At 45.4% G+C, this 21126-nt stretch overlaps 6 protein-coding genes across 6 annotated transcripts; 3 read left to right on the plus strand and 3 right to left on the minus strand.

Moving 5' to 3' along the window:
• Positions 1–356: 356 nt before the first annotated feature.
• On the minus strand, positions 357–2801 carry nuo78 (NADH-ubiquinone oxidoreductase 78 kDa subunit, mitochondrial; the record flags this gene model as incomplete). The annotated part of the gene is made up of 4 exons (XM_031149862.1): positions 357–474; positions 533–2437; positions 2554–2648; positions 2742–2801. The coding sequence occupies 4 exons, from the start codon at positions 2799–2801 to the stop codon at positions 357–359; spliced, it is 2178 nt and encodes a 725-aa protein (XP_031006441.1).
• Positions 2802–7773: 4972 nt separating this feature from the next.
• Positions 7774–8217, plus strand: LHYA1_G004910 (uncharacterized protein; the record flags this gene model as incomplete). The annotated part of the gene is made up of 2 exons (XM_031149863.1): positions 7774–8039; positions 8172–8217. 2 exons carry the CDS (start codon positions 7774–7776, stop codon positions 8215–8217), a joined length of 312 nt encoding a protein of 103 aa, XP_031006465.1.
• Positions 8218–9660: 1443 nt separating this feature from the next.
• Positions 9661–10965, minus strand: het-6_14 (Heterokaryon incompatibility protein 6,OR allele; the record flags this gene model as incomplete). Its single annotated transcript, XM_031149864.1, has 1 exon — positions 9661–10965. One exon carries the CDS (start codon positions 10963–10965, stop codon positions 9661–9663), a length of 1305 nt encoding a protein of 434 aa, XP_031006466.1.
• Positions 10966–11947: 982 nt separating this feature from the next.
• HET-E1_7 (Vegetative incompatibility protein HET-E-1) lies at positions 11948–12682 on the plus strand (the record flags this gene model as incomplete). Its single annotated transcript, XM_031149865.1, has 3 exons — positions 11948–12069; positions 12116–12132; positions 12177–12682. 3 exons carry the CDS (start codon positions 11948–11950, stop codon positions 12680–12682), a joined length of 645 nt encoding a protein of 214 aa, XP_031006463.1.
• A 55-nt stretch (positions 12683–12737) lies between these two features.
• On the plus strand, positions 12738–13730 carry LHYA1_G004913 (uncharacterized protein; the record flags this gene model as incomplete). The annotated part of the gene is made up of 2 exons (XM_031149866.1): positions 12738–12930; positions 12961–13730. 2 exons carry the CDS (start codon positions 12738–12740, stop codon positions 13728–13730), a joined length of 963 nt encoding a protein of 320 aa, XP_031006464.1.
• A 5163-nt stretch (positions 13731–18893) lies between these two features.
• LHYA1_G004914 (uncharacterized protein) lies at positions 18894–20407 on the minus strand (the record flags this gene model as incomplete). Its single annotated transcript, XM_031149867.1, has 5 exons — positions 18894–19050; positions 19157–19388; positions 19527–19896; positions 19950–20158; positions 20260–20407. The coding sequence occupies 5 exons, from the start codon at positions 20405–20407 to the stop codon at positions 18894–18896; spliced, it is 1116 nt and encodes a 371-aa protein (XP_031006461.1).
• Between the last annotated feature and the right edge of the window lie 719 nt (positions 20408–21126).

A 21126-nucleotide genomic window follows, 5' to 3' on the forward strand; every position in this document is an offset into this window, starting at 1 on the left:
GGTAAAGGGTGGAGATGCATGGTTGGCGTTGGCGTGGCGTAGTTGGACCTCGATCCAGCGAATGGATGGATGGTTTTATCATCCATCAGTGTTTTGATTGATGTACAGTATGTAAAATGCATAGACGTGTTTCAAGACCCGATATCTATAAAGTTACTACCTACCTACCTACTTACACTATCCTCTAGCATTGCATTGCCATTGATGTTTGTTTTAAAGTCTTCTTTAATTCGATCGAGATCAATGACTCATTTCACGCTCGTTCATTCTACTTGATAATTCTTGTAATTTACTGCGTCCCAAATATATACAACCAACACCAACAAAGGAACAGCTCAACTCAGTATACAGTAGTATCACGCACCATAAGCAACCTGGCCATGCGGGTGTTCATTGGAATAACCAGATGCCATGAAGTTAGTCTGTGGGTTGCCAGTCTCCTTCGCAGCCGAGCATCTTGCCATTGTAGGCGAACTACAACAATCAGTAAAAAGCTCAATCTCGAGCATGAGTTAGGGTAAGCATAACATACCTTCTCGAGATAACATCTGTAAAGTAAAAGTTCTCAACCACCTTCTTAAGCGGCGCTCCACTCGACTTACTGCCCTTGTTCTGGTCTACCAACTGCACCTTACTCAACTGTTTCAACGACACAGACTCCACGACATCGTAGCTCGCCAGCGCAGGCGAGATCTCCGTCATTCGGTCACGGAGAGCTGCGACATCGTCGTAAGGAAGTGGTGCGCCTAGGAACTCGCTGATGGCTCGGATGATCTTCCAGTCGGTACGTGCAGCACCAGGTAATGAAACAGCGGCGCGGGTCATTTGCACGCGGCCTTCGGTGTTGACATAGGTTCCTGCTTTCTCGGTGTATGCAGCACCTGGGAGAACGACATCGGCGATCTGAGCACCGCGGTCACCGTGGTGGCCTTGGTAGACTACAAATGCATCCTTGGGGATATCAGCTGCTGCGAATTCATCGGCACCAAGAAGCCAGACGAACTTGGGCTTCGTGTTGGCGACGGCGGTAGATGGCGTCGTGAAGCCAACTTCGTAAGCACCAGCTCTTGAGGCCGAACGTTGAAGGACATTGTAACCGTTCCACTCTTCTGTCAGGAAGTTGGCGGCATTCTTGTCAACGAATTGCCCAACTATCTCGTAGATAGCCTTAGCATCTGCGTGATCAGTGACACCGGAACCAACGATGATCATAGGTCTCTTTGCTGCCTGCAACTTCTTGCCAAATGGACCGGCAAAAGCCTTCTTAAGAGCAGCAGCATCGGTACCAAGATGCTCGAACTCGAAAGTAGAGTTCCAGGTCTCACCAACAACACCAATCTCAAGGTCTGATCGCATCCATTGCTTGCGGATACGAGCATTTAAGCCAGCAGCTTCGTGTCGAGGGTTGCTGCCAATAATCAATATGGCATCAGCCTCCTCTACACCCCAGATCTTGGAGTTGAATAGGTAGTTAGACCGAACATCGATTCCGTGAGCAATTGGCTGGCTACCAGAAGGCTGGTCAAGAGCCAAGTTCTCAGAACCAAGTTTGTTTACCAGATCCTTCAACGCGACCATTGACTCTGTCTCCTGGAGCTCTCCAACAATAGCCTTGAATTCATTGCCCTTTGGTGCAAAATCCTTGTATGCTGCTGCAATCTCAGTGAGAGCTTGTTCCCAGGTAGCGGGAAGGAATTTGTCGTCCTTTCGAATGAGAGGTGTGGTAAGTCGTTGTGTCTTTAACCCATCGCATGCAAATCTAGTCTTGTCGTTAATCCATTCCTCGTTAACGTCGTCATTGAGTCTGGGGAGGATACGCATGACCTCGAGACCTCTCGAATCAACCCTGATATTAGATCCAAGTCCGTCCAAGACATCAATAGACTCGGTGTGCTTCAGCTCCCAAGGTCGAGCTCGGAAAGCGTATGGTTTTGAGGTGAGAGCTCCCACGGGGCACAAATCGATAACATTTCCAGACATTTCTGAGTCCAAGTTCTTCTCAAGGTAAGTTCCAATCTGCATATCGTTTCCTCGTCCTGTCGACCCAAGCTCTGGAGCTCCAGCAACGTCGTTTGCGAATCGAATACATCTTGTGCAGTGGATACATCGGTTCATCGAGGTCTTAATCAAGGGTCCAATATTCTTATCCTCCGTGGCACGCTTTCCCCCAACCTCGTGAAACCGGCCTCTATCAGCTCCATATCTCATCGATTGATCTTGTAAATCACACTCTCCTCCTTGATCGCAAATGGGACAGTCGAGAGGGTGGTTGGCCAGCAGAAACTCCATCACTCCTTCTCGAGCTTTGTGTGTGAGGGCCGAATTGGTCTTGACGACCATACCCGGTTGTACTGGCCACGCACATGATGCGACAGGCTTCGGGGCTCTCTCGACTTCCACCAGACACATACGACAATTTCCCGCAATCATAAGTTTCCTGTATACTGGTCAGTCGGTAGGGTGGCATCGGATCGCGCCGGACTCACTCATGGTAGCAGTATCTAGAAAGGGTCAGTGTAAGCTCCTTAGAAGTAGAACAGCCTCTCAACGAACCTTGGAATCACGGCTCCCGCCTTCTCGCAAGCTTGAATCAAAGCAGAACCAGCTGTGGCACTTGTCAACATCTCTCCCCAAGATTTCCACATTCCCTAGACATACCTTCTATCGAGACTTGCTTGCCATCTGAAATACCAATTAGCCATCTCATGTATCGCACAGCTCGCAGACTCAATGTGCCTTACCAATCGTAAGCTGGACCTCGGCCTGCCTCCTGCTTGTTGTCGCGAAGGTTCGTGAAGCATTGCAGGTCTGCCTGCCGGTCCGCAGAGCCGAACGTGCCAGAGATTGCCTCAGCATCGTGTACTCTCGTCGTCTAGACAGAAAAGAAAGAAAACGACGCTGTATGGTAGCGGGCACGAGCAATTGAGTCTCAATCTTGGGAGTCTTGACGTTTCTTGAAGCTCTCCTCTACTTTAGCGACGTAAGTTACTAATAGAAAAGCGATCTCGCTGATTGGCCGTTGCCCCTAGCGCCATTCCTTTCCATAAAAGAATTTGCCGAAAATCCATAAGCCTCTTCTTTTCCTTCTTCATTTAAATTGTATTGGGCACTTTTTATTGTGGGTGTACTTGGGCAACAATATCATTTCGGTGATGTTGTTGCTACTGTCGAGTCTTCCTCTATCTTGTGCTCTAGAGAGACCTTTATGGCGCTGGAATGGATGCAAAGAAGAGCTTTTGCTCAATGACTACGCAACTTACCGCCGGCTGCTACATTTCTATTGACTTGCAGAATATTGTATTGAGGAGGACAAGACGCGGGAATGAGGCTTCGACATATCAATAGTTACTGCAAGTTGTCTGGAGGTTTGCCTAAGCCGCCCGGGGTAGACCATGTCGACCTCAGAGATCTTGCCATCTTCGCGCTGTATTTCACTTGGGCACCTGCTTGTTTAGTCTGGTTCATAAAACCACAGGTAGAGCAAGCAGGATTGATGGCAAATCTTCACTGCCTGTACTGGTGGTAAATTCTGTTTGATGTTTTCATTGCTTGTCCCTCCGCTCGTGCAAGCAGGCCGCTTCGATGCAACGTCAGGTCCGACGCTGAAACCTCGTGACCAAGACCTTTGAAGAACAAATTTGATACAGCCATTCTCTCTGCCACGGCGTTTTGATTTCAAGCGCTAAAGCTCATTATTGTTCTGATATCAGCATAACACAAGGTGGTTTTTTTGTTTGACCTGCCTGTCCTCTTCACGTGACTATATACATCCCAAAAATTCGAAGCCGTTCTTCAAGCTGACAATTTGAAATGTCCTCATATTATGCTCTTCTGTACCTCCATCTATTTCCTAAATTGGCTCTCTGTAGATATGCGCATTCATTAAGCTGGAGAATTCAGTCCGCCCTCAAGAGCAGAATCTTGCATCATTTCCACATCCACAGCCTAACTACTGGCATGTCATTTTCCCATATCAAACGTCAACCTCTGCCTCGCAAAAATACGCCTTGACTCGCGCCTTGTGTTGCATGGTTCTTTATGAGATCTACCGCATTTCAGTCAATTTCATGTGTAGAGTTGTGTAAAGGTCCAAGATGCATGCGGACGACAAAACTGCAATATATGACAATGCCAATCTGTATCATCTTCCATTCATATTACTAAATTCCGCGATTAGGCAGGCCACGTTATCTGATTCTATCCATATCTGCATTTTTACAATCTACGTCTATGTTCTTTAATATGCCGTTACTTTTCACTCTGCGAGCTATTATAAGTAGACCAGCTTACTTCGGAATTGTACCTCGCAAATACTCTATTGATCTCCTAATCATCGTATCCGCCCTTGCCGTCCCGCATGCGTTTCGTTTGTTGGCGATGCTATATTAGCAAGAACCCCACCAAGGTCGATTAAGCCGCCTCTCGTGAATCCCTAACGACTTTTTTTTAAAAGCTTTCTCAAGCCCTCATTCTCGTACATTCTGTCATCTATATATCTCACCAGGAATTCTTTCTAAGCTTACATGTGTGTATAATGGGACCTCCATCATGTGCGGCTGAAGGGGGTATTTGTACATATTTCTACCACCAACTACATGCGCTAAACAGTGCCAATCTATTATTAACTTGTTGCTTCTTCTTTAGAGAGTTTATTCTCATCTACTTCTAACCCATATTCCGTTACCAACTCAGTACGGAGCGGGAAATCTTTCTCAAACAGGCACAGACACCAAGCAAAGCCCGTAAATAAGAAGTATAATGGCAATGTAGTTGCCTCGATAGCGTAATGGTACCATGTCTGACACAATTGTGTCTGTGTGATCATAGCATGTTAGCCCGACGTGCCTCAAGACCAGCAGCCGTAAATACGCACCGAATGCCAACAATATACCTCCTGACCCCATCCCTTGTACGGCACGGCCGGTAATCAGCATTCGACCGCTGTTGGAACCGCTACAGATGCCGCTACCGAGTGTGTAGATAGCTATTACGAACAAAGTGAGCCAGCGTCGGTCGAAGATGTTTGCGAACTGGCTTAACAAGGGCTGAAAGGCAGCGCTAGAAAGCCAAAGCGCATTTGTCATCCATATCCAGTTACCACCAAGGGGAATATCAGCAAGTATTACAGACGCTGCCGTAGTTATCACGGAGGTCTCAAGAGCGGCCAACCACATCGTAATTCCAAGTCCCACGATGATGGTCCAAGAGCTAAAGCTGCGCTGAACATCTGGTTTCCCTCGGCTACCATCTTTGGTAGTACTCCTGCTTCGTCCTCGGGAGTGTAAACTACGGGGTCTTCTGTCTGCTTTGTAGCCATAGTGTCAAAAATGTATCAAGCTCTCTGGAGGCTACAAGAGCGCTAGCAAAGATGGCTTTGCAACATGTATTATTCTCTAAGGAAACTATGAACATACAATTGATTGCAACTGTCATTTTTGGGATCGTATGGCATACCCGTCCATAAGTAACAATAGCAGAGGTCTAATTCCGTTTGCAGGTTTTCGTCTATGCAGCAACCATATGTGCGTAGCGTTTATACTTCCATCCTCTCTCTAAGTTTCCTGGGCCTCGAATAGCCGCCGTCTCGAATACTTGGTACGCTTATCACTGGTAAGTCTTGTTGACAAAAAGTCCTCTCGTTCTCTTCTTCCTTTCTTTCCAGTTATTCTTCTCCCCACTTGAGTTGAATCGTGACGTTTCAGGTCACGTCTGCTGGGTTTGGGCTGATGTCAGACTAGCTCTATGGTACCATTTGTTTCATGCTTCAGTATCCTGAATGCTACATACTCTTGGCCGAAGAGATCAGGAACAAGTTCAATTCTTACGATGACATCACGCCAGGCGCCTTGGCAACCCTCCCATATTTGCATGCCTGTTTAGAAGAGACGCTGCGCATGTTTCCAAGCAACAATACCGGGCTGCCTCGATACAGCCCAGGCGCTATGGTTGATGGCCAATATATTCCTAACGGGGTAAGTCTATCACATCGTCCCGGAGTATTCTTTTCCATCACCACCAAAAGCGACGGCGGCAAGGTTATCAGCATCTAACTTCCTCTGAATAGACCCACGTCCAGGCCAGCGTTTTCGCTCTCGCCCGAAGCTCGCGGTACTTCGCCGACCCTATGCATTATCGACCGCAACGCTGGCTCCCCTCAAGCCACCATCTATACGATCCCAAATTCGTGAATGATGATCGCAAAAGATTATTTCCCTTCAACCTAGGTCCCAGAGTCTGCATGGGTAAGGAGATGGCGTGGATCCAGGGGAAGCTCTTTATGGCCAAGTTGCTATGGACTTTTGGTTTTCTCTTGGCCCCTGGACAGCATGTGGATTTGGAGGGGCCTTTGCTTCATTATGGGTTTTTAATCAAGCCTAAGCTTAATGTCAAGTTTGAAAAGGTTTCTAGGGAAAAAGTTTGAGGTTTTGACAAAATATTTCAATTCAGATTTGATAAATTGACATAATTAGAAAGTGACATGAAATCCAAGTCTATCTTCAACTCCCTGTCCTGTATCTCCAGCGGCTCTGGAGTCAACCATCTATTTAGGGCTTCCGCTGCAGTTATGACTTAGATCTAGCAAAAGTCTCCTTAGATTTAAAAACCCCCAAGATCAATTGTCGGACAAATCCCACTCGTTTATGATAAGTATGGGGTAGTAGGGTGGGGCGCGGGTGGGGCACTTCTTGAAAAGGGGTTAAACGGCTCGTTCACTCCTACAGGGCACATCGCTGCCCCCGCGTTACCTATTTCCGCTACGTCACGTGAAGGAATTAACTTCTGCCTTCAGCGAGGCCTCTTACGGACTCTTTCTACCTATTGCTAGTCTATCCGCTAAATATAGTAAATAGTACCTTTCAATAAGTTTTTTATATTCCTACTCATATTTATCAATACTTCTAAGACTACTGCTCGCTTCGCTTCAAGGGTTGTTTTAGAGGCCAAGATCCGATCCTAGGCCAGGAATCAGAGGAGCATCAAGATTCAAGAAAAGCTTGTTTGATACATTCATTTTTGTTATAGGCACTATTGCGTATAATTCACAACTGGTGATTCAATTGCGAAAGCGACAAAGGAATGTCATGTAATTTAACAGCACTATGTGCTACCTTGAAAGCGAAGAAACAAAGTGCTTACACTCATCATAAGGAAAGGTTAGGTGACTATTACCAGGCCACTTCATCTTCTTCTGCATCCTGATGGCCAGGCCTTCCAAAGTCCCGGTGTTTCAAAGTTCCGGTGTAATAGAACGTCAGCGTTTATATATGTTGATTGTAAACTTACTCGTACGATCAAATTAAGCTAATAGCGTGATATGTACATCGTCATGCAGGGGGTCGCTTCCCCGCGCCACTAATTCACTAGCTGGCCCACTTTAACCCACTTCCCCGCGTTACTATTCGATGGTGGCGCTGACTCGCATTCCTTCCAGGAGCCCCGAACACTTGAAAGCTGGCCATTCATTGGCCCTTAGATTGATATGAATCAAAGCATCATGCACTGCCTTCGGTTTAGGCTAGTGTGCGGGGCTGGAGTTACACTCGTACGAAGACCTGCTTTACTGCTACTACTCCTCCTTTCTACGAATCTCCTGATGCTTGCTTGGTAACTTCATTATCTACATACAATCCATTTCCATCAAGAAACAAACAATCCACGTCTTGCATCAATCGCCTTCATCTCTTCATCTACCCATACGATACGATACGATACAACTACATCAAAGAAACTCCTTACCAGACACAAAACACAAACACCAATACAAATACAACCATGCCTCTCCTCCCCGCAGCCCGTACCTTCACCACTGCCAATGGCATCATCGGCGGCGTAGCAGTCACCGCATCCGCCACACCACTCCTCTTCTTCCTCCCCGGCGCCGGAGAACGCATCGCCGTGCAATCCGCGAAATGGGGTCCCAGATGGGAGAACAACCTGTCTTATATCGCGCCCAAGATGGAGAAGGGTGCTGCGAGAATCGAGCCGCGGATACAGAAGGGTGTTAAGGTTGTCGAGCCGCCGATGAAGAGAGCTGCTTTGTAAGTCAAGTCTAGTCATAAAGTGTTTGGGTTGATCGCTTGATCGCTTGATCTCCTGAGCTCCTGAGCTCCTTGTGTTGCTTATTTGTTATTTCGGAACGTTGGCTGACTGTTGGGTGTTTGTGTGCATAGTGCTATCGATCGGAATATCAAGAGTCTCTTGAATGCGAGCAAGTAGGCTAGGGATAGAGCAAGTGGGTGCGAGGTGGGAATACAATCTGTACATCGATTCTCGTATATAGGACGATAGATGAATACAAGGCCATGAGAAGCCCAACAGAGCACTTCATAATTCGAATGCAGTCATTGGTGATTAGCTCCTCGAGACTACTTGTGATAAACGTTCCATGCCAGGTTCGTCTACGTAGAAAGCCTCTGCTGTCAGAAAGTGTCTATATCTGTGGCAAAGCTTTTGTCTGAAGCCTTCTTCCCAATTACTCTCCATACCTCATCTCAGGCTTTAGTTCCTTCTCCAGATGGATCAACCTACTCGTAAGGCTATCTTACTCTGCAATTCCACAAGCCTTTCCAACACTCTCTATGCATTTCCGACACAAGCCTTAGTTTTTGTTTGCTATAAATCGGGAATCCGAGACACTGGTCAAAAATAATACAGAATAAGGCATGATTATCTCATTTATTCGGGGCATTTTGAGATTTATTTAAATGGGAAATTATAAAAAGGCATTCGGACTAACAGATCAGACAAGAATGAAGGTCTCTTCAGCACACCCTATCTCTTCCTTGAACGCTTCACCGTGCATCCAACCGAAGTTATACGAATCCCCAACTAATTCGTATTCCGAATCAGACCCTAGTAATAAGCGTAGAACGAAAGGAGTAAAACCATTATACAAGACATAAATTTAATCTCTTGGCTGTATATAGTTGGATCTAATACCAATTCGGCCACTTTTTATAAGGAAAAAATGTCCCGCCCTTGCAGTCTTATAAAAGCGTCGAATTTAAACCAAGAGATCTTAGCTGCATGCTTCTAGCTAAGGAGATAGAGGCTTAGTAGAAGCTATAGCTCTAAAGAATAATTTAAGCATGTCATAATAATCTTTAGAGGGTGTAATGCTTTTATTACATATAGCAGAGATTATAGTTGTCTAGTAAGCCTCTAGAATACTATCATTCGGCTCCTTTAGGAGAAGTGATCGTGAAGTAGCTAGACACTGCTCCTCCCAACCTTGTACGAATCCCCAACTAATTCGTATTCCGAATCAGACCCTAGTAATAAGCGTAGAACGAAAGGAGTAAAACCATTATATAAGATACAAATTTAATCTCTTAGCTGTATATAGTTAGATCTAATACCAATTTAGCCACTTTTTATAAGGAAAAAATGTCCCGCCCTTATAGTCTTATAAAAGCGTCGAATTTGAACCAAGAGATCTTAGCTATATGCTTCCAGCTAAGGAGATAGAGGCTTAGTAGAAGCTATAGCTCTAAAGAATAATTTGAGCATATTATAATAATCTTTAGAGGGTATAATACTTTTATTACATATAGCAGAGATTATAGTTGTCTAGTAAGCCTCTAGAATACTATTATTCGGCTCCTTTGGGAGAAGTGATCGTGAAGTAGCTAGACACTGCTCCTCCCAACCCAGAATTTGTTAACATTTTTCAGCTTGTGTCTTATATTTTCCGCCGATACATGGCACAATGTGAGATACTTCATCGACGCGGAGGCCTCGAACGTGCAACTTCTGCTCCGTAGTGGTAGTAGCAGGTTTCATCTGACGACTATCGCTTACACCGGTACGAAATCTTTGCCAAATTACTCCAATACACCAATGGGAACCCAAATTTCCAAAAAATGGTGCCCATGAAGGTAAACCACTATACACGAGGTCGGTGTATCTCAAGGAACTTGCTAGATTCAGGATAAATAGATCTCCACCGTGTTCGAGGTACCATTTGGAAATCTCAATAGAGACTTGGATAGCAGATTTTGAATAATCTACTGTCAGGAACATTGGTAAGGAGGGATCAGTCAGTCCAAGCAATCCGTAGATCTTGTCTAAAGGATTGGTTGAATGCCAAGGTCGAGTGAAATATAGCATTCGAAGAGTATTAAAGCAATTCTGGAATCTAGAACCGGAGGTTCTAGACTTATGAATATGCATTGTTTTCACGAATGCAACCCAGAGGCTTTGGCCTTTCAAAGATCCGTCATTCGCATGAAAATATTGAAGGGAGGTGAAATGAGTCAGCAAGGGATCTGCTAATGGGACTATGTCGTCGAAAGCTAGAACTCTGTCGCCGAAGAGCAAGAAGATCTCAGGGGGAATAACTGCCTCTTGAAAAGTCCAGATACGCTTGAACCAGGGTCGAGAAAAGATATCTGTGAGGCCTTTCCAAAGCGAAGAGTCTATCGTCCCTGGAGATTTCAGTCCAATTCCTTCCATGTCCCAGACCCGTGAGGCATCGTAGAGCTGTAGGTTCCGGCGGATTCTCGGTATGGCATCAAAAGCGGTCTCGCCTTCTGGTGTACTCTTCCCTAGCCAGATAAGACACTCACTACACGACGCGTAAATTTCTTGCATAAGAGGAACCTGAACCGCCTTCTCTCTATCATCTTCTTGGTTGATACACAGACCATCTACCCAAAGATACTGAGTCTTTGCAGCCTTTATCAGATGAGGTAGCGCGACACGGAAGTTGTTGATCACTTTAAGACTAGATCTGTCGACGGTGATGGGCTGATCAACCAGCTCGCCGTTCCATGTATACGATAACGCAGTGTATGCTGGAGCGGAATTTAACGAAACATGAATGATGTGGAGCTCTTCACTGTCTTCGATGCCAAGTAGACGTATATGCCGGGATAATAAAGGCTGGTAGGCATACGCTTGTAAAGTGTTGCCACGAAGATGTTCATCATCTGCTTTGAGCGGGTTAGAACATGCTGGAGCCATCGTCAGCCAAGAGTGGAGTTCTCTGAATATATTGATAGAAACCGGCGTAAACTGATTGTTTGGACAGAATGGATAGATGCATCAAGGTTGGGATAAAAAGCAAGGCTTGGGATGGCAAAAGGCGCTCCTATGATTCACCTATCTCTAACGGTTGCCTAAACTGAAAATCAACTCAAAGAAGGTTATGGCAAGGCTGTCTTGAGAGCCTTGCTAGGCAGCTGGCGTAATCGGACGAGGCTGGTCCGAAGCTATAGTACGAAAGGGGGTTTCAGCAAATGATGGCCATGCCCCTGTTTTGCCATTGCCAAGATATCCAGAATAGGTATAAATTGTATGCTGCTTTAATGCTCTACCAATGAGTTTGAGCACCCTTCCTCAATCTGACCTCCTCTAATCTCTCATGAAGTGAGTCTATATACTTGTTGAAGTGCTCTGCTACAGAGATCTCATTATCCCAAATATCTTGAATAGCTTCTATTAATTGCTCCAAGCTCCACCCTCCATTTGGATTTTTATTCCTTAGCTTTTGCTTAAGAATCCTCCAAACGTTCTCAATGGGATTGAGATCAGGAGAGCTAAGAGGCCAATCAATGGAAGTAATATAACACTCAACTCTTGCCTTAGTGCAAATACCCTGATTTCTCTTAGTATCTATCTTTCCATGAACCCTACTATCCTCTTCCACGTAAAAGAAGCCTAGACCTTCGCGTTCCCTGAAAAGGTTTTCCGGTCTACGATTGGAATCATATTCATGGGCACACCTCACGCTGGCGCGGACCTAGCTAAACGGGGACACACAGTGGCAAGATACCTTAATATTGTTCGTAAAACGAACTCAGCCATCTTAGACGTCCTCCGGCGAGAGTCATATATTTTGACTAGCGTCCAACAGCGATTCCAACAATTGCTCCGCAAAAGATGCCTTGAGATTGCAGTATACTGCTTGTTCGAGGAGAGAGCTGTTGTTGGTGTCGGTATCATTATGTCCGAGCAATCGGCTGTCCTCAGCCAGTACCCAAACCAGAGTATTCCTGCGAATCATATGGATATAGCGAAGTTCAGCGGGAGGAACGACGAAGAATACCAAAGAGTACTAAACAGGGTGTAAGATAACATCGATTTAATGAATTCCTTTATCTCTAGTATGTAGATGTTTCATTAATTCAAGTCAGTCAGTTCAAGTATCCGAATTTATTCTGATTTGAATCCAGAGTTTGATGACCCAAGAAAGCCACCGGATTACGAGAAGAGAACCAAGTGCCACCAACTCCTCCGCACCTCACCCTACGAGCTGCATAAAGAGAGAGACCCGGACCCTGTCGAAGGCACGTGTCAATGGGTTTTGCAGCATGACAACTATATCAATTGGCGGGATAGACAAAACTCAAATCTCCTCTGGATCACAGCATATCCAGGCTGTGGGAAATCTGTATTCTCAAAATTCCTTGTGAACAAAGAGCTGCGAGCTACTAGATCACGAAAAACCTGCTACTTCTTCTTTAAGGACGATAACGAGGATCAAAAGGCGGCTACGAATGCTTTATGTGCCTTGCTCCATCAGATATTCATACAAAAACCGGCGTTGCTTGAACATATCGAGAAACCTTACGAGCAGAATGGACAGCAGCTTCGTCAGAATATGAACTCGTTATGGAACCTCCTTATAGCGGCCTCTCAAGACCCACAAGCAAGCCTTGGACGAATGCGGGAGAAATGAGCTAAATATCTTACTCCCAAGTTTATGTCGGTTCTACTAGGAAGTTCCCCGTTCCATGTTTAAGGGAAACTTAAAATTTCTCATAAATAGTCGCCCTTATCATCACATAGAACGCGAATTCAGTAACCTAAGTCTCGAAATCCCAACGGTCCGGTTAGCAGGTGAAGAAGAAACGGATCAAATTAAACAGGAGATTGATCTTGTTATCAAAGACAGTCTTACAAATCTTCAGAAAGAGACAGATCTCAGTTTGGATACGATCTCTTCTCTGCGATAAGAATTGACGAAGGTCAAACACCAAACATATCTATGGCTAGCACTTGTCATGGATATTATCCGCGAAGATTTACTATCTCTTACAAAAGCAGGTCGGCAGAAAGCCTTTGGCAAGATACCTGTTTCAGTCGACCAAGCTTACACGGCTATTCTTAAGAAAAGTACTAACCATGATATGGCATGGAAACTTTTGAAAATCGTTTGTGCAGCGAAATGGCCCTTGCGCGTGAAAGAAATAAGCATTGCGTTAACGATTCAAGAAAACGACAAAACACACGAAAGCCTTGAAATACAGACCGAGGACTTCTCCAAACGATTCATTCGAGACTTATGTGGGCTTTTTGTTATCATCATTAAAGGACGCGTCTATTTGCTCCATCAGACTGCAAAAGAGTTCTTGATGACGCCAGGTCTCCCGCCTCAATTGGATCTCAGCTCTTCTTTCAACGGGGTTTGGAAACACTCTATCTCTATCCAAAGCTCAAATTTTGTTCTTGTCCATAGTTGCATGTGGTATCTACGACTGGACGAGTTATATGAAAAAGACCTTCTACTTAAGAACGATGACACCAATCGACTTGTCTTTAATAACGAACTTGTCTCTAAATTCGACTTCCTCGAATATTCAGCGAAAAGCTGGGTAGCTCATTTCGGAGCTTCTGAAATTCCAGAAACACATTCTTCTATAAACTTTGGTTTAGACCTTTGCCACATCTATGCCGATCGATGGGGGGCAAAAAATAGAGCTTTCGTACGAAGCTTTGTGGAATAAGAAAACCAAGAGTATTGAAAGAAAATTTGTTTCCAGATTCCCGTTTCCTATTTTCGGTAGTATAGAACCGGGAGAATTGGCTTATCTCAACTTTTAAGCCTAGCACAAGCCTTAGTTCAGGAACATTTTTAGGTTTCTTTACACCGGATTCCATGAAATTCGTTAGCCAGCGCGATGCCGGTATTCTAAGCGTACCGTTACGCAATTATCCTAGAATATGGATAATTGTTAACCTTATTCCTAAGTAATAGCTTGCCCCTAAATAAGTTCTATGATCTTTGCGTTTAGCAGCTTTTATATCACATGTGATTTAGCTACCAAAGTAGTAATATTAGGATTTAAGGTTTAGTGATGTCTGTATTATATGTGGTTACGTGGCCTCTAGCTATAGAAACAGAGTTTTATGTTATGCGCTGACTAAGCAATCCAAACGTCTAACAAGTACACTCGAGAAGCCCTTGAAATAACTTCTTCCCCTTAATATATCTATTCTCAAGACCATTTATCAACTAGTTGTCCATAATCTGCAGCGCCTTATCAAAATCCCCGCTTTCTTGCAGAATCCTTGCTGCACTCTCAATCCTCCTTTGGTCTGCACTATCCCACGAAGCACGCTCCTTGCACCAGATTAAGAGCTGTCCAAGAGCAATTGCATCGGTTTCGTAATCAGGTGCTACCGAACCAAAGTCGATCATTACTAGGCGATGCTTTTCTTGATAATTCTCTCCACTACTGGCTAGTTCAGGAGGCTTTACAAGTGTGTTTCTATCGTTAATATCACCATGGACAACTCCTGCCCGAGCCAATTCTCGAACACCATGAGCGAGATCCTGTAATTGTCCTACTGTAATAGCGAAACGAGTTGAGTTAGTCGTTGGTGAAGCAAATGTCGGTTTGGGCTCGAATATTGATTCAAGACTAGGGCCGCTAAAAGGCATCAGAATTCCCACGACCTCATCAACACTACCCTGCTCTAAGACAACAGCCAGAATCGGAATAACATTAAAACGCTGCTCTATAACGTCGTCGCAGTCTGCGATGTGGAGATTATCCATAGCTGCTCTCAATTTCTCCCTGGCCTTTATTTCTCGATCAATATGCTTGATGTCGACATCGAACTCGATCCGCTTGAATACACAGTCCCTTCCTCTCCATACGCAGCGATCGACGCCGCGGCCTAAATACGCTTTATCCACTACCTGAACGGAGGAGGTTGTAGTGATTGCGTACGCCGGATTAGGATCGTAATACAGTTTGTTCATAATTGGTCGAGCAATAACGGTATCAGGCTTCGATTCGAACGTTGTGGGGTTGCCGTCACTAGTTGTATTTATGACGTTGAATAGTGGCATCGTCCCGTGAGCGTGATAATATGTTGAGATATGCTTTTCAATCATGCTGGACATCCACTCCTCATCGTCGACCTCCGAGTTAACATTAAGCTGGTACCATCTGCGATTCGCGAGGTCATACGCTTCGGCTGAGCAGCGTATTCCTGGTGTGATGAGATTGCCATAAATGATAACTTCAGGCTCGTGCCAAAGACGGTTCGGTTCCATCTTCTAATGATATATCGCAAGGACGAAGATTGAAGGCATCCCCGTCCGCTCTGCCATAGACAAGACAAGCCTCAGATCGGCAGATTAGTAGTTGGGTGGGTGACCACCAGCTGTTGTATGTTTTTTAACTTTTGAATTTTTTTCTTGGCAACTAGGACGGAAAGTGCAGAAAGCGCAAAACTATTATGCTCTCTAAGTGATTACCGTAAATATTAGAGGTAGTTCCTCCAATCAACTCCCATTCATCACTTGAATCCTCGTCAACATCAACATCTTTCATCCACATTAGACCTTATCTAGCGCAATAAATCTAGGTAATTAAGAAACGCAGGTGAGAAGTAGAGTTGTAGGGGCTTAAAGCTCTTGGTTTTCTCTTGCCTAGAGAGGAAAAAGCGTATAACCCGTTTAACTAGCGCTAAAGACTGTTATATTGCCCACGCAACATATGGACCCCCCTCCCCCCATATGCATGTAACATACCTACTAAACCAAAAGTCCAACTTCACTTTCAACAACCTCTTTTTAATCTAATCCGAACAAACTGTTCCTCTTACAAGAAATCCACCCAAGCTGCCGGACTACCATCCCACCCCTTCACTTCCACCTCTACTTCCTCCAGCAATGCAATGACCGACCTATCCCAAATCCTAAGTCCCATTTCATCTCACCCCTCAAACCCATAACCCTAAAACCCCCTACACTCGCTATCACAAGCATTCTCCCTTGTGCACCCCGCCACCTTATTATCATAAGTACAAGTACACACAGTCGTTCCCCCGATCCCCGGAACCGTATGGCAGATGTAGCGGCAATTGCAGTGACCGCCTGGACCCTGGCGGATATCTAACTCCAGATTCAGTGAGGGTGTTGAGGTGACTGTGGGTGATGATGCTGAGGCAATGGCGAGAGAGTCTTCGGGCATGGCTGGTAGCGCTGTACATGTGGCGGTGGAGAGGAGGGAGAGGGTGGTATATAAGAGGGTGGGGAGAGAGTATTGCATTTTGACGTTTGCAGGAAGCAGGAAGATGGAAGATGGAAGATGGAAGATGGTGTGGAAGGAGAGGTTTTTGGGTGGAGGTTGGGTGGAGGTTGGGTAAGTTAGACTTGACGATAGTCACTGTCTAGCTTTGAGAATATACGGAGTAGTGCTGAGGCAGTGAAGGAAGATGCTGGAGAATAATGATGTACAAAGAGAGAGCGATCAAGGAGTATTTATATGTACTTGAGACCGGAATCATGGTGCCTAATATTTGGTCTATTCTATCGAAATCCCAAATTGCGAACCTAAAAGGGAAAGTCGTTATCAACTACGTTGCGTATTAGCGATATCTTCCGTCTAACTCAGAGACATTCGCGTGAGTTGTGTTCCCGAATCACTTAAGTTCACTAATCTCCTATAGAAGAAGCAGCATTCTGGGTGAAACAGAACATGGATAAGCGGCAACTTGCTGTATACTTGGAAAGGCAGGAGACTTCGATGCATTATCTTCCTCTTTGTGATACGCTGTTGGTGTACAACCGCGGGCTATGTAAGCGTGATATTTTAGTGCATGTTTCACTCTATCTCAATACCTAAATCTAGTGAGATCTGTACCAAGCAAGCGTGGCGTTCTGCGGCTGTACGACCCGAATATCAAGATGCGGGCGCGTAAGTAAGCAGTTCTGTGTCATGTAAGCTTCGTATTAGGATATCGTGTCAATGGGACGGTGAGGTAATAGTAGGCGAGTATAGTAATTGGTCAGCTTTTTGTGATCATGCTAGCAAAGGTTTGCGGGTTTGAAAGCTCTAAGTAAATTTAGCAAATCTGGGGCTGTCTTTTGAGAAGCCGGGCTTGGACTGAATTCGGGTTCTTTCTCGAAAATTTTATTTTTTGAGAATCTGAGATTCATTTTCGAATTATTGCATCTCTCTTGGTATTGCTGAGTGATGGATCTTCTTTATACTGAAAAGCCTGAGGAATGTACCTCAGAGCTTCACGAACAGCTTCTGCTCAAAGCTGAAGATTTGCGTACACCGAAGCTCAGATATTTGCAACATAGTTTTCCGAGCTCTCTCTACATATATATATCCATCATTCTTCTGGCAATCAACATCCTCCAGGCCTACCTCTGGCTATCACCGCAAGCCTCACAGACCCAATACCATCCAAAATGTAAGTGATTAATTGCCCACACACCGTTCAAGAAACCTTCTTCGACAGCTCTGCTAAACCAGACCCCCAAAACAATTTCGTCCGAGACCGTAGCGATTGTGAGGAACAAATCCATGTAGACGCTTTCGAATCCCGAATCTGATCTTCTGTGGAGTGACTCTCTGCCGGGCGTTACGGGATGGGTGCAGATTGCCCATCCGACAGCATATCATCTGCCACCTGGAATCCCAGCACTGGAAGAGGTGGCTGAGGTATATATCACTACTTGGGGACACCAACATCATTGCTTGGTATGTCAGTGCAACTATGTCCATATGCATCTCAGCAATCATATTCCCATCTACCTACACGGAATATACTGTGCAAACCTACTTTGCTCATGCAATTGACCACTTCTAGAAAACGCTCCGCAAGCAATTCTCGCAGCTTATACGAGACGAAAGCCCGTTTCCAGCAGCCTATGCTGCTTCGGAGTTGCAAGAAAGCCAAAGCCAAAGCCACACGAATGAGACGTTTACGCCGGTACTGGATCAGCTTGATCACATCATGCACTGCTTCGATTATCTGCGACAGACTGTTGCATGCCAAAGCGATGTGACGCTCGAAGGCATCACGGGAGATTCCAGCGCCGACAATTATGAAATTGACGGGTATGATGTAGTTCACAGCTGTAAGTACCAGGTATGTTTTGACGACTGCTCATTTGATGCTATTTTGCTTGCTGGGATAGCGAAGGCTGATTTAATGCAGAAGCAGGTTGGGAGGTGGTTACTGGACCATCGACCTTTGGATGAATGGGCGCGGGGCTTTGAAGTGTAAGAGAAGGAAGAATGTGGTTTGAAGTTTAGAGATTGTGGTTCTGACTCTGGAGTTTGGACGTATTCGTAGTGGTCAACACACTCATGCGCGGTTTCATAAGGCTAGAGGTGGAGGGGGGCGTTGGGAAAGATGGTATGGCATGGGTTGAGGTGACGGCATGTTGCAGTATTTATTTATATAGTGAAGTGGTAGTGGAAGTGGAGTGTTGGTGAATGCTGCGGGTATGTGTTTGTCCGTGGGGAGACTGTGTATAGTGCGTGAGTGAGTGAAGGAAGTATGGTGGGGTACTAATAAATGGCTGTGAGATATTAGATGTCCTAGTTCAGCTGAGCGATTATGAGACTTCGAGGGAGATTGGCATGAAATGTTGACGTTATTAATGGGCTGCGTACTGTCGTCACCCTTCAAAATGCTTCTTGTAACTCCGTTAGGTGGTCTGAGAATGATGGATGCATTTCGGGGAAAGGAGGGACATCATATGATACTGCTTTATTCTTAGTAGGGATGTCTGCGTCTCAAGAGGGCAACTTCAATGCAAATCATGCTTAGGGCACTACTTAGCACTATCACTTAGGTAGACTTGTACTGTGCATGCCAAATATCGTGAACATAACTCATTAACCTCGTAATTATCATAATTCGTCATCGTCCGACTCAGTCTCCGATCCATCAAGAATAGGTGCAGATTTGGGTGGCGGAGAATGTCTCACTGCTTTTGAGACATTACTCCGCTCCGGCAGATTTCGTTTTGACGGAGGAGCGTCAGCCTCTACCGTGCTAGATGAGGACCTAAAAGTGAGTCAGAATTGCTAGGCACAAGAAGGATGTTGACTCTGGAATATCTGTAAAAGTTCAGAGCTCCCGAGACTTTCACAATGCTCGAAAATATGCATACTGTACTGTAGTCTGACCACCGCTTTTCGTCTCAACAGTCTTTCTCCTAGGTGGAGATGACGGTGGTGCTTCACCTTCTGACTCTGTTTCATCCGCTGTCGATTCTGCATCAGGTGTTCTTTGTCTTTGGTCTTCGTCTTCCGAATCATGCGGTGGTTCCTGGTCGACATCCATTTTCTCAAATCCTTCATCTGACTCATTCTCCTCTATGTTTTCGTCGGCCTTCCGTTTACCTGCAAGTTCGCAAAGTCAGTAAAGAGTCATGGAGTTCGGGAACATCTTTGACTATCTGAGAAATACCATGACATCTATGTTGAAAACCAAATATATTTGGATAAGGAAACAAGCGGATAAGGGGAAAAAATGCATACCCTTCCTCGACGGCCCAGCAGACCGTGATCCGGAATCTCTTCTGATTGCCTCTAAAGCTTCCAGTTTGGCAGGATCGACATTCGAGCTGGCTAGTAAACGCTGCTGGTCTCTAATCTTGAGTTTCTTTTCATTTAGTAACAAGGAAAACTTTTCGAATAGTGATTTCTCATGCCCATTCTTCAGGTCAACCAGTTCTGCAAAGCTCTCCTCGAGTTTTTTGAATTGTTCGTCCTTGGATTTTATGATCGACTTTAATGCCTGCAATTCCGTGGTAGATATTCTCTTCGATTCAACAGCCTGTCCACACCATTCGAAGAGGTCGGGTTCTTCATCTTCGGTTTCTTGCAGGATTAGGGAACCGAGACGTTGCTGCCGGATATTAGAGCACGATCCTTGATATGATAAGAGCTATGACAATATACCGTGATCCCCTCGATGCGCCTTTGTATAGTGATGGATAGTCTATTCTCCCCGGACTCGACTTTCGCAACAGCCTCCACGCCTTGTAAAATAGCCTTGTGCTCCTCTTCTAGCACTGCGCCAAGCAAAATCGTAGATAATACCGCGTCCCATTGTTCCTGATTGAGTTTTGACTTGGAGTCCTTGAGAGATGAGGTTCGATCGTGCTCTACTAAGATGGCGACCCTTGATTAGCTCCCGAGATAACGCATGAAATTGAAGGGGCCAAGGGTAGGGCCGAGGCGGGCAGGCGTGCAGATGGGCGATCCTTACATATAATCTTGAAAACAGTTTCATTTTCCGTCCCAACAAGCTTGAGATCAAGTGGCCTGTGGCCTTCGGAAGATATATGAAGGAGGACAAACTCGGTTTGGTCGAGGCCGCGGGGAAGTCTCAGCAGCACTGGGCTTTCCAGGGCCATGGCTGGAGGGAAAGAAGGGGGAGTTTGGAAGCAGTTGTGATATAATGATGTTATATGAAACAAGGCGAGATTGGAGGATGGATTTTAGAAATCAAAATCCTTTACCATAAGAGACTTTTCTGGGATGGTCGTGGTCATGGTCATGGTCATCCATGAAGTGTGCCTGGGAAGACGTGTAGTCGTACCGAAGAAACGCCAAACATACGCGAGAATTGCGGGGCAAAGCTTTCCGCCTACCGTATCGATACGAATCACTAGCTCAGCCATCTCCAACCTCTTCAAAGTGCCAAAGACCACAGCACCCAACCCCCAATTTTTTCGAACCGGCTGCATCTCGTCCTGCACTCTGCTTCTGCACCTTCTTCGACCATCGAACGATATACTCGCGCGCCATTTTACCTCACACGCTTTGCCCGGTGGGCGTTGCGCAGCGCGATCAGATTAGCGGTGGGAAAACATTCAACACCACGTACGAATTTGCCAGCAAACGACCTCAACAACTCGGAAAATCGGAAAAAGACTGCGCAAGTGCTCATATAGCACCAGCGATTCTGTAGCAATACAAAGCACCTATCACGACCTTTCACGAGCATACGACCATGAATTTACGACCATAAGCACATGTGCGATCGTGCTACTCTCGTTTGAAATTTTCTGAGAGCCCTCGATTCACCTGTACGAAACTACAAACACATTCGACACTACTTCTTTAATACAAT

Source organism: Lachnellula hyalina, assembly GCF_007821495.1.
Source record: "Lachnellula hyalina strain CBS 185.66 chromosome Unknown contig00044, whole genome shotgun sequence".
NCBI classification, from domain to species: Eukaryota; Fungi; Ascomycota; class Leotiomycetes; order Helotiales; family Lachnaceae; genus Lachnellula; species Lachnellula hyalina.